General features: G+C 48.9%; 3 protein-coding genes across 3 annotated transcripts; 2 read left to right on the forward strand and 1 right to left on the reverse strand.

The window, feature by feature from the left end:
* Positions 1-68: 68 nt before the first annotated feature.
* On the forward strand, positions 69-1,642 carry UREG_06414 (acetylornithine aminotransferase; the record flags this gene model as incomplete). Its single annotated transcript, XM_002583401.1, has 3 exons — positions 69-215; positions 274-513; positions 578-1,642. The coding sequence occupies 3 exons, from the start codon at positions 69-71 to the stop codon at positions 1,640-1,642; spliced, it is 1,452 nt and encodes a 483-aa protein (XP_002583447.1).
* A 266-nt stretch (positions 1,643-1,908) lies between these two features.
* UREG_06415 (uncharacterized protein) lies at positions 1,909-6,733 on the reverse strand (the record flags this gene model as incomplete). Its single annotated transcript, XM_002583402.1, is given in 5 exon segments — positions 1,909-4,196; positions 4,397-4,429; positions 5,219-5,655; positions 5,723-6,602; positions 6,622-6,733. 5 exon segments carry the CDS (start codon positions 6,731-6,733, stop codon positions 1,909-1,911), a joined length of 3,750 nt encoding a protein of 1,249 aa, XP_002583448.1.
* Positions 6,734-7,460: 727 nt separating this feature from the next.
* On the forward strand, positions 7,461-8,712 carry UREG_06416 (uncharacterized protein; the record flags this gene model as incomplete). The annotated part of the gene is made up of 2 exons (XM_002583403.1): positions 7,461-7,574; positions 7,732-8,712. 2 exons carry the CDS (start codon positions 7,461-7,463, stop codon positions 8,710-8,712), a joined length of 1,095 nt encoding a protein of 364 aa, XP_002583449.1.
* Positions 8,713-12,026: the final 3,314 nt, after the last annotated feature.

The raw sequence follows: 12,026 nt of genomic DNA on the forward strand, positions 1-12,026 counted from the left end.
CAACTTTCCAGGCGAATTGAGCAGCTGGAGAAGATATTTCACTTGCCTATATAGCTTTCTGGCTCACAATGGCTCTTAATCTTGCTGCTCGTCGAGCTGGTAGAGTTGCTTTCAGGCAACGAGCTGCTGTTGCCGTTGAGTCATTTTCGCAATGGCGATATGCTTCCTCAGCGAGTGCTTCAAATCTTCCGGAAGATGTCAAAAAGCAAATATATGTATGTTTTCCAATTCAATCATACCTGGAGCGTAATCCACTAATGCATGTCACTGCAGAAGGATGCATCCCTTCCCAATCCCGATCCAGGAGCAGATTCAGCTACGGCCGCTTTTGTGAATGAGCGCGCGCCGTATATGGTCCCGACTTACGTGCGGCCGCTTCCAGTCATGGCCAAAGGTGAAGGATGCTATCTATGGGATTTGGAAAATAGACGTTATCTGGATTTGACGGCCGGCATAGCTGTAACATCGCTGGGACACTCCGATCCCGGAGTAACCAAGGCGATCAATGAGCAGGTGCAGTACTGTACTACAGTGGTTAAACCCGTGAAACTTTTTTGCTAATGTTTGAATGAACCAGGCCAGTACTTTACTTCATGCATCCAACCTCTATCATAATAATTGGACGGGGGGCTTGAGCAAGCTGCTTGTGACTCAGACACTGGAATCCGGTGCCATGCGAGGAGCTTCACAAGCTTTCATTTCCAATTCCGGCACCGAAGCAAATGAAGCTGCTATAAAATTTGCGCGAAAAGTTGGCCACAGTCTTGATCCATCTGGCGCGAAGCATGAATTCGTCTCTTTCCACAATTCTTTCCACGGCAGAACATTTGGCGCACTGTCGGCGACTCCAAACCCCAAATATCAGGCTCCATTTGCTCCTATGCTCCCAGGATTCAAATATGGAAAATATAATGACATTGAACAGCTGCCCACTCTCGTCACAGAGAAGACTTGCGGCGTTATCGTGGAGCCCATACAAGGCGAAGGCGGTGTTAATACCGCAACTCCAGAGTTCCTGACCGCTCTCCGCGCCCGATGCGACGAAGTGGGAGCGATTCTAATCTTTGACGAAATCCAATGCGGTCTTTCCCGCACTGGTTCACTTTGGGCGCACGCGCACCCGTCTCTGATCCCCGCCAACGGCACGGAGCCCGCGCATCCAGATATTCTCACCACCGCCAAAGCGCTAGGAAACGGCTTCCCTATCGGGGCAACCATCATTTCTGACGTGGTGGGCAAACACATCAAGACAGGCGATCACGGAACGACATTCGGCGGGAATCCATTAGCGTGCCGCGTTGCCCACCACGTCTTGACCCGTCTCACCTCACAGGAACTGCAGGCGACCGTACTTGAGCGCTCCGAGGTGTTTGTCGCAGGTCTCAAAGCTCTGCAGAAGAAATTCCCCGGTGTCATCTCCGAAATCCGGGGGCGGGGCTTGATTTTGGGGGTGCAGCTGGCCCAGCAGTATTCCTCCCGTGTTGGTGATATCGTAACTGCTGCAAGACAGAGAGGGCTGCTGGTCATTACTGCCGGAGAAGGGTGCTTGAGATTCGTGCCACCGTTGGTGATTAATGAAGAACAAATTCAAGATGGTTTACTAATCCTCGAGAAAGCGATGGAGGAGGTCTTGAAAATCTGAGCGATCAGATTCGACTTCGATTGTGCGCTATACCCTGTAAATTTCTATCCGGTTTCCGCGGTCTACTATTCGCGATTCATAGACGAGAAAAAGCGGTGTTTTCCTTACTGTGTATTGAAATTCGGGACGATGGGTTTTATGATGAACGTATATTTGCTAAAACAAAAATGGATCTGGCTAATTGAATACAGAGCAAAATGTCCACGTAGTTTGGTATGTAATCTACATCCACAGATGTGAGCAGAAGAGCGCCGTTTTTATAGCCATCACGGCGTTCGCGCCTCTTCCCCGATTCCCATCAAACCGCCAGCCAACCCGTTCATCCGCCTATGCAATAAATCTTCCTCGCTGGGCAAACTAGTCAAACTGGTTTGCCTACTTATCCGCATCTCTCGCCTTGCCAGCTTTGACGGCAGGACACGGCCTTCCTTCAGCTTCAAGTTTGATTTTCGGGTTTTCTTCGCTTCTTTGATTGCCCTGGTAATACCCGCGCCGGGGGCCTCCGTTTCGTCGAGAGCCTCGGTTGGCGGCGATGACGAATCGTGTTTACGAGAAGAAGACGATGAGGACGATGAGGAAGAGGAAGAGGAAGAGGACGAGGAGTTGACTTTGGTCATTCGAATACTCATCTCTAGCGGACCGTCTTCGTCGGCAGATGATTCAGCGGTGAGGCCACGGTGGTGCTGCCGTGCTTCACCTGCCACTATATCTGCAACTTCACCCGGGTTGGCGAGCTGAACTCCCGACGGATTTTTTAAAGCTTCGGAAGTTGCACGCTTCCTAACCTGTAGCGAACTTGTTGAACCGTGCCTTTCACCTTCGGTGCGTTCCAGGATAGCATTATCGCGGATATCGCGAATCCACTTTGTGCATCGGAACAATTGCTTTCGTCCCTCTGGGAAGACGCTGACGAAATTCAAAAAGCCGTGAGAGATACCCGGGATGAGCGTAACTTCCACATGAGCTTTCTCGTCAAATTCAACTCTAGATTTCTCCAGTCCTAGCTCTTGACGTTCCCTGAAACGATGGAGTTTAGCCTGTCTAATTCTCCCTGCGAATATGGCAGTGTCATCAACAAGCGGATCTCGTTCGCCAGTTAAGAAGTATGTCTTGGGGAAACGCGCAAGAAGAGCTTCGGGGGCGAGTAGAGGCGACAGAAGAAAATCTGTACTGAAGTCTGGACGGTTATACGGTCCAATATAGAGAATTATCATTGCTCGCATCATTTCCGGGGTGAGGATACGGTCATTAAAATAGGAGATCATTGAAGACACGGCAAGCCGTGTTCTAATTTGTTGAGGTTGCTTATCTGTCATAGCGACGATTTGGGACGCGATGTTCCCTGGTATTGGGTTATCGATTGTGAGATCGTTCTTTTCCACAGCTGAGATAGATGTGGAGGCAGTGTCACCTGCACGGAAACCGTGTTGTTCAGAGAAGTAGTCTCGCAGAACCGAATGGTCTTCCAACCCTTCGTTGGACGGGTGAGGAGTTGTGGTGAGTTTGTAATAATCTTCGCTCTTTCTCCTCAGAATGTTTTGGTTGGTTTTCCTCATATCTCGGTCTCGTATCAGCGACATCTGCTCATCCGTCATCCAACTTCCAATATTCATGTCCAGGGACGGATAGATTAGAATCAGCCCAGATGGCACAGGCAAAGAATCTTCGCCTCGCCATTTTCTTGAGTCGGTACTTCCAGACTGGAGAACCATCAAGGTCAACCCAGCCGCCAGGTTTCCACCCGCACTATCGCCTGTAAGTATAATATTCGGACACGTTTTTCCGCTCAAGCCGATGCATCGCCCCTTTGTCGTAACAATAGTGTGGTATACATCGTAGCACTCATTCAGTGCATAGGGGTATGGATGCTCGGGCGCCTTTTTATAGTCTAAACTTAGTATTGGGACTCCAGTCTTCCCAGCCCAAGCAAGGAGCTTATCATCGCTCGTCCTAGGACTCATCGCCACAAATCCACCACCTGGTATGTCCAGGACGACGGTGTCTTGTTTTCTCAGCCCACTTAAGGGCCCGTTAAAATACAACCAAGCATTCGTCGGTTCCTTATACGATGATTCTCTGGGCCTAGGAATCCGGATCGCGATAGGATCATATGTACAAAACCGCGGCCTCATTAACCTCGAGATGAAGGACAGGTACGGCGTGGTAGCTTTATTCCACGACACACGCAAGTGATCTACCGTTAGAACAGCGCGGACCTTTCGAACCTTTTCATCGGCTTGCTCAGCCGCGATAAGGTAATATATCGAGAAGACGACCGATGCTAGGTCCCGTAGCCACTTTCGTTTGATATTCATCGCAGTCCAAAATCCCGCATCCAAGCCCGTGGTTATCCATGTGGCACGAAAATATGACCGGGAATACAGATTAGCCAGTGGCTCAGGACATTCTAATCCGACGAGTTTAGCGAAATTGCGGGATATGTAGAGTGTCAACATCGTCATAACCGTAGTTTGCCAGGGTGTTAGTCGACTGAAGAGTCGAGAGGACAGAAGTCGTGCGCCGGGTGGGCCATGTTTGTTCCCTCTGTAGAAACCTACCAGTTAGTAACTTGTACTTGATTGATGAAAGTTACAATCTGCACGCACCGTATTAGATATACAAGCCAGAAGAAGACCACGGAAAAGACCTGAATCTTGCGAAACTGGGTAGAGGGCCTACCCAAAACGTGATCTCCGACATGTCAGCAATGGGATCTTAAACAGCTAGAAGTGCAACTTTAGGTAAGGAACATACCTATCATTCTCGCAGCATAGATGGCTCGAAATTCTATGAAAATAGAAGGGAAAAAAGGTAATCACTGAAAGAATCCAGCCACGTAGGGACTTAGAGCGTTTGAGCGTTCGTAACAATTAAGTACCAAGTTCGCAACCCGTTGACAAGATCCAAAGAAAAGAGTCATAAATCATTTAAAAAAAAGCATATAGCCACCCCGTTGATGCAAATCTTTATGCTCTATACATCAAGAGAAATAAAAGCAACGGGCCGTGGCCAAAGAAGGGATGATAGATATATTATCCGGAAGGAGCTGAGCGAGATTTCTCCGTTGCACTTCGTAGCTGAAAGCGGCCAGCTCTGAACTATCAACCGCTCTCACCCACAGGGAGGATAATTCTTCTTGACTTTCTTTGTCTTTCGAATGAAACAAGGCCGTAAACCCGTGTAAGATAGGAGAAGCCCAACATCATCCAAGCACTCGAAAAGATGAAGCTGATATCGCTGTCTTTCATCCCATCCTTTCTACAGGACATGTGATTATGACGCTGCGTGGCATGTGAAAGTCTCGGAATCCGGAGGCTTATTCAGCATGGCAAACTAACCCCTTTAGGCCGAGCATGCCCTTAGTCATCATTGCCACGGCTTTGAATAGCTCCCAATGTCAAATGATGGATTGGGGTGCGTTAGGACTTCTTTGGGGTAAGGTTAGGGAATCTTGGATGCTCTTTGTCACAGCAAAGAAGATCGGACTGACCTGAAAAGCAAGGCGCTATATCTTCTTGCAATAATCCCTTCCATGGCTGACCTGCCAGCTGCACAACCACAACTCAAACACCATACCCAGAAATCCAGCGATGCATATTCCCCCCGAATCGCTCACCGTTGTTGCACCTAGCGAAAATTCGCGATCCTCTTTCGGAACGGTATCTGTGATCTCTGCAAAGGTATTCACATACACCAGGCCGCCAAGTAGCCCTTCCCAGAATATGACTATAAAGACAAGATAGACATTGGGGATGAAATTGAAGAGGGCATGCAAGGTGAGAATTGCAAGATTGGCGATTTGCAGGAAGGATGGGAAATAGAGTTCATGGACACGAAAGAAAGGGGTAGAGGACCGGGAAATAAACACTCCAACCTGGTAAATGGCGTTGTAAGTTGGGTAAAACGAGCGGAAGCGGGTGAACGGGCTCTCATCAAGGGGGAAGAGTAATGTTGGGGCTACCCCCTGATTAATTGTATACTCTGCAATGTAGACAAGAAGAAGCGGTAGCATACTGGGAGGATTCCGTCAATATCGTCCAAATAAAGCCCTGAGGTAAATAATTGGATGCTGCAACTTACAAAGGAAAGAACAAAGCCCTCGCACGCTTCAGATTGATTTTGAATTGCTTCCATGACAACCTTACATCATCAGAAACAACGGGTTGAGCATCACTATTTGGGCGACTTCCAAGTAGCCTTTCATTCTCAGCGTCTTGGGTGTCATGCCCGGGTACGTCAAGATTAGTATTATAATCAATATTGCTGTCGGAATCTCTATCACGTAAAACGCGTTGGTACTCTTCACCAGTCTTGTCGAATCTCCGTAACGGTCCCAAGGGTAACATCATAAAAAAGCTCACAACCATCACTCCCGGCAAGCAGGCCGAAGCTATTAAGGTTGCACGTACACTCAAACCGAACGATGTTGTTGCTAAGGCATACGCCCCTGCACCAACCAGACCGGCTGCGCCGGTGCCACTGCTCCAAGCTGCTAGGCTAAAATGGCCGTAGAAGTGAGTCAGGCCCAAGAAGCTCAGTTCGCCGCCGCCGGAAGACAAACTAGCGAGGATCACGCCGAACATTTTGGCGGAGATAGAGTCCTGTGTAACATCATCTGGGTTGTAGGCGGGCGAGAGAGCCACAATGAGCATTCCGCTGGCAGAAAGGGCAACGAAGATCAGTATCCGAGCAGGATACGGGACGAGGTGTATGAAGTATGGCGCGCAGAGTTTTGTTAGGAACGAAGGAATGACATCGGCAAGAAGGACAACACCTTTAGGAACATCGGGACCCACAAGGTCGAGAGCAGCAGAGAGGATGATGACATAGAGGACGTTGTTAATCAAGCCTGGACGATAAATATCAGCCTCTGTTAAAAAGCCACATCCTCGTTGCGGATCCAACTGATGGAACAGGGCTGGAGTGTTCTGCCTATGATGGGCAATAATGCCGTTAATTCCTAATCATTGCCTACTCACCAAATAGCCAGAATGCAGCACAAACCCTGGGGTCAGCGCCGTGGAACAGCGCTCGAACACGCGCCCAAAACACAGCCCAGGTGGAATCGGGAGCACATGGGAGCGGGAGCATTTCGGAGGATGCGGATTCCGATAAATGGCAAGTCGATCAAGGATTTTGTCTGCCCTTAGTGTCTAGTTAAAGACCGGTACATTGCAAACAACAGCTAACGACCTCGGACAAGTCCACGGAATATGCTTGGGCTCAAGGCAGGAAGATACGCTGTGGCTAGAGCTCAATTCAGAACTGTCTCATACCTAAAAAAGGCCTTGTAAAAGCCTTATGTTTCACTGTAGGATTTTGCAGTTCTGTTGTACATTCAACAGTTGGACGTCGTTGGCTCGACTCGCACGACCCTGGGGTTAGTTATGGGAACATTGTAACTAGCTCCGAATGACTGTAACTAACTAGTTAAACTAGAACCACAAATCCACAGCTGAATCAGTCTGAAATGTTTCCTTCTAGCAACACATGAATCACCATTGCTCAACAGCATTTTGGTCTGATAGATGTTGCCTGGAGGTCACAATGAATCCAGCTTTTCAATTAATGTTTTCTCAGAGAAGAAACACTGATGACTGAGGAGTTACTCATAGATTGCTGATTAGCCAATATGTCTTATTGCTCATATGGATTTGTCTTGATTTTGTGAGCTCTGGTGAACATCCTCAAAACCTCTCAATCTTCTATTAGCATTTGTTGTATTTTCCTTGTTTGATACCCGTTGAAGTTTCTTTCTACCTATTGATCTTGATTAACTGACGACTCGAGACTTTGCCACCCCGCCCACTTCGACAACATGGCTAGTTCGGAGTCAAGCACATTCTCTGAGTCCCATGTTCCTGTCCCAGAGTCTGTCAGTTTTCAATTCCCAACCGAGACAGTCAAGCACCGGGTGATAGCAGAATATCAGGTATGCTGGTTATGTGAAAATCCAGCAACCGAGTTTGTATCAATGGAGGTTGCTCACAACTTAGAAGCACAAATTCCCCTTTCTGTTGTGAGTATTTACTTCACCTGGCCCCTTTTTCTTTTTCCCTTCTCGAACACTCATCCTGTGGGATATACAGCTCCAGAGATGGCAGGCAATGGGCATTTTACCCCAGGGTTTCTATCCGGCGCACTCGAAGAACTTGATTCTCCTATGCGGAACTTGTCATTATGGATATGACTCGCCTTACCCAATCTGGGTAGCTCTTCCGGACCTGAACCCGTTTATCGCTTTTGAGAAAGAAGACTACGAAACTAGGACACAGGCAGCATTGAACGGCGCTCATCAACCAAGAGCATTGCTAGAGCCCCAACAAAATGGGACACTGTGTCGTCCATATATCTTTAGAGATTATCAAAGTCGCTTCCCGAGTGTGGTGGATTGGAATTCTTTTCCCAAGCGGTTCATGGGCTGTCCGCAAACCATGATTTTGAAAGCTTTGCATGGCTGTTTTTTGCCATACCCACCTGATGCCATCCAAGATGCTCATGGACACACTATAAATGGCGGCTTGCCATCTGATGTTGCTGATAACTTGAACGAATTGATCAAGCTTTGGAATCGGCCAGATCCAAAGGTGCAGAAACCGCGTCACAAACGGAAGCGAGATTCTGGCAGCGAGGACGGAGAACAAACCGATGAAGAGGATGACGGTAAGGGTAGACTCGGTCGGCGTGGGAAGGAGGGCCCAACTCAGACAGGGCTTAAACAACAGAAATCCGGCCTGCGTCGCAGCGTCAGACGGACCCAGGGATCAGGTGAACCTGTGGCCTCTCAAAGCGCGCTGGTAGTAGACCAGTGGTTACAAGGGATTCAAGACAGGAAGCCTGCATGTGCTGAACCTACCTCCGTTCCTGCCTCGCCCCCGATCTCAAACCATTCGAGAGAACAAACACTGCCAAATCGCGATGAAAAAGAGCGGGCGAGCGGACCATACGAACACTGGGTGCTTGGGCCAGAAAAAACGGCGGCAGACACAATGGCAGACGCAGCCAGATGGCAGTATATTCGGGAGCTTAACGAGAGAGATCGGAAAGCCCGTCAAAAGGCCCAGGAGTGAGCACGAGACATTATCACTAGTAGGGGTCCCAAATACTGTTTCAAAAGCGAAATGAACATAAGTGATGAATCTACGCGGTTATCACGAACACCAAATTCCATCGTTTTAGAAGAATGTAGTCAAAACTGGTATGAAAAAAAAAGAAAATAAGGTTGGTTTCGAGGGCACTCTAAACTTGGCTTGATTATAAAACATAGTAATACTCCGTAGGGATAATGCATACTTATCATGTTTATCACTAGGAAATGGGCAGCATGGCAAAGTTCTCTTCCACCAGGCGTAGTATTCGAAGCTTAGACTGAGCACTTCCAGTTGTGCGTAGCAGGGATAGGTGGTCGTCCACAGGTAACAGGTCGATAATCTGTCAACAATCATCATCCAATAGGTGTGGTCGCCGGGAAAGAGACACGGCGAGCTGCAGAATGCAGGTTATTCTTCGTGTAACGAGTCTGGAAGAAGCCCTGGTGATGCCAGCATTCAATTCTCCAAGCCCGTTAAAGGGTTTTTGACAGTACGGAGTAGGAAGGAGGATATACGGTACACAGCCCAAAAGTCAATGATAAAAGTGTTGTTGCAGTGCTGATTGTCCTTGCGCCTGAAGCTCGCCACACAGAACCACGCGGATGAAAAAAGAACGTCAAATAAATCCAGACAAGTTTGAATCCCGATACACAATGCTGTGACACAGTCAATCGAGAGAGGTTGTGCGACCGGAGGGGAGAGAGGTTAATGGTACAACGGTGTGCGACCTAAAATGCAAGCTGATGAGCAATCATATGGGTAGGCTAGAGAACACGCTCTTGTTGGCCTTCTTCAGAGGCTAGCAGTTTGTGCCTGCATGCGTTATATTTTGCTAGCCAGAGGGGGGATTGAGATACAAACTATCTACCAAGTGATCGGTTGATATGGAAATCAGGGCATTGACAGCCAGGTCATGGGTGACGTATGAACTGAGAGTCGCGTGATGGCGTTGGGATGATGATGCGGACAGAGGATATTCCCACCATCTTAGATAGTTAGCAAGGGGCAAGCAAGGAGGTAGTTGTCAAGGTGGTCTCTCAAGGCGGGCATCAGTGACTGACGGTCAGTTGCAGTTGGCGATGTTTTGGTAGCCAGCCCCGCGATGTTGCAAGGAGTCTGAAGAACCCGCTAAACCCTCTTTAGAGTAGGCGCAATCCAGGGGAAAATCTGCTTTCCCCGGACCCGAGCCCCACCTTCCCCAACTCTGGCCGGTGCTTCCTGATGTGGTAATGACGTGTTCGGCTGGATTTGATTCGAAGGAAGGGGAAGGAGGGATGCCTGACTGGCTTCTAGAACCCGGAATAGGAAGGAATGCGATGAGTGTTGTTTGCTGTTGTTTCGCTCTGTATTTACATATACTCGGGATGATTGATCCTGGCTGCCCTAACTTAATAACTCTCCCTCCGAGCTCCCTGTCAGCCACATCGGGTTAACCGCCCAGACTAGTTAACGAGGTCATTCTGGAGCTCGGCCTTCAATCCCTATTCGTTCGTGATGCCATGCGTTGAATGATTCGCTCTCCATATTAATGCAAAATAATACTGGATCTGTCTCCCGCCATTTTCAAGCTCTTTTGGTAATTCTATCCACTCGTAGCCAGCGCGTCCTCTCGACTCAACTAACTACCGAGATCCCCTGCCTCGTGATGATTAGTTTTTCGTCTCTTCTCCCTGAATGCGGCCCCGGCCTTGGCAGAGGCGTTTTTGCTTTTTCCCGCGCTTTGCTTTTTCTAGTATGCAAATCTCGAGGCAATAAGAAATTATTTTTTTAGTTCACGCGCGGCTGGTACAGCCAACCCACCCTGGACGCGGAGCTGCTGCATGCTCTGATTTTTTTTATCCGTGATAATACCATTTATTTGCTTTTGCTATTATTAACCATCCTTCGTTTTCCGTCTTTTTCTTTCTTCTGTTTCTCTGTTACTCACTCCTACATGCTGCATATGTCCCGAACCTGATGTTCCTTGTTCAGGCATTTCTGCACAATCTGCATCCCCCATTGACGACTTCATCTTCATCCCTCGCGCCTGATCATCAACATCGTTTGTTGGGCTCTGGTCTCTGATAGGCGCGAACCCTGTCCTACACAGTTCACCGGGTTTCATCCTAACCCTACCCTCAACACTCTGTTCTCAATCAAGCACCTATGCGTTCTACACTTTAGGCACTCCATCCTTGGAGCTGCGAAATAATTCAGTCTTGTCCCATTCAGCCTGGCCGCGATGGAGCCGCCGCCTCAGCCGTCCAACTACTCTCGTCCACCACCCTTTGGCGGTCCACGCGAGTCCTCTCTTCCGTCCCTACCGTCTCGTCTATTCGGCCCATCGACTACGAATCTCACGAATGGTCGATCACAACAGCCTTACGATCCATTAGGCCGCAGAGAACCGGATGCATCACCACGGGGTCCTCCGCCAACACCACCTTTGCCAGTCGGCTATCCACCTCACTTTTTACCTCGCGATGGCATATCCCATCCCAACGCGTCTCAGTCTTCGTCTTCATCGCCGTCGTACCTCTCTACGCCACCTATTTCAGACTCATACTCTGCTTATCGCCCGCCGTCGCGCCCCTTGCACGAACTGAGCATGAAGCACGGCCGCAGTGTTTCAAGGGATCATAATACAACATACCATGAGGGTAAGAGAGGCAACTCAATTTCTTAGATTTTATTACAGAGTACACCTCTGCGTTTCCTTTTGCTCGCCATATCCGCCCCGTGGCCCTTTTCACAGCTGGTGCGCACGGACCACCAGAAAACAGAAACCAGCGTTTCTCTGGTTTGTTTACCAACACCAGCGATTTGTTGTTCGTGTCCCCGTCATATAACCACGTCACTCGCATGGCTGCAGTTTTAATATGGTCAGCTTCCCTCGCTCCTAGCCAGGAACATCAATAAAACGCAGCGGACATCATGCTCAGGAACCAGACCCGGGCTATATTTGGTTCCCGGGCCAGCAAATCAACCGCGATCCTCGTGTCGCCCCCAACGCTAACCGTTTTAAGGTTTCTTGAGCTATTCTTGTCTTGGACTAGCGTGAACCTAGCCAACGCGGTCCAAAATCCCGAGTCCCGTGACCTGCACCTTTCCCCAAAATGGATCTCATCTCATCTCCAATTCAGCTGTTTGCCATTCCATCGTTCTGAAGCACTGAACCCAAACTGACTTGGCCTCTCCATGACGCTTCACAGCTTCGGATCCCTCACCGCCAATGTCTCGAGAAATGTCCCACCATCCACAGTCGTATGATCAGCTTCGAAGAAGGTCCCTAGGAAGTACTGGGAGTCCCGTTT

Source organism: Uncinocarpus reesii, genomic scaffold, assembly GCF_000003515.1.
Source record: "Uncinocarpus reesii 1704 scaffold_4 genomic scaffold, whole genome shotgun sequence".
Lineage (NCBI taxonomy): Eukaryota > Fungi > Ascomycota > Eurotiomycetes > Onygenales > Onygenaceae > Uncinocarpus > Uncinocarpus reesii.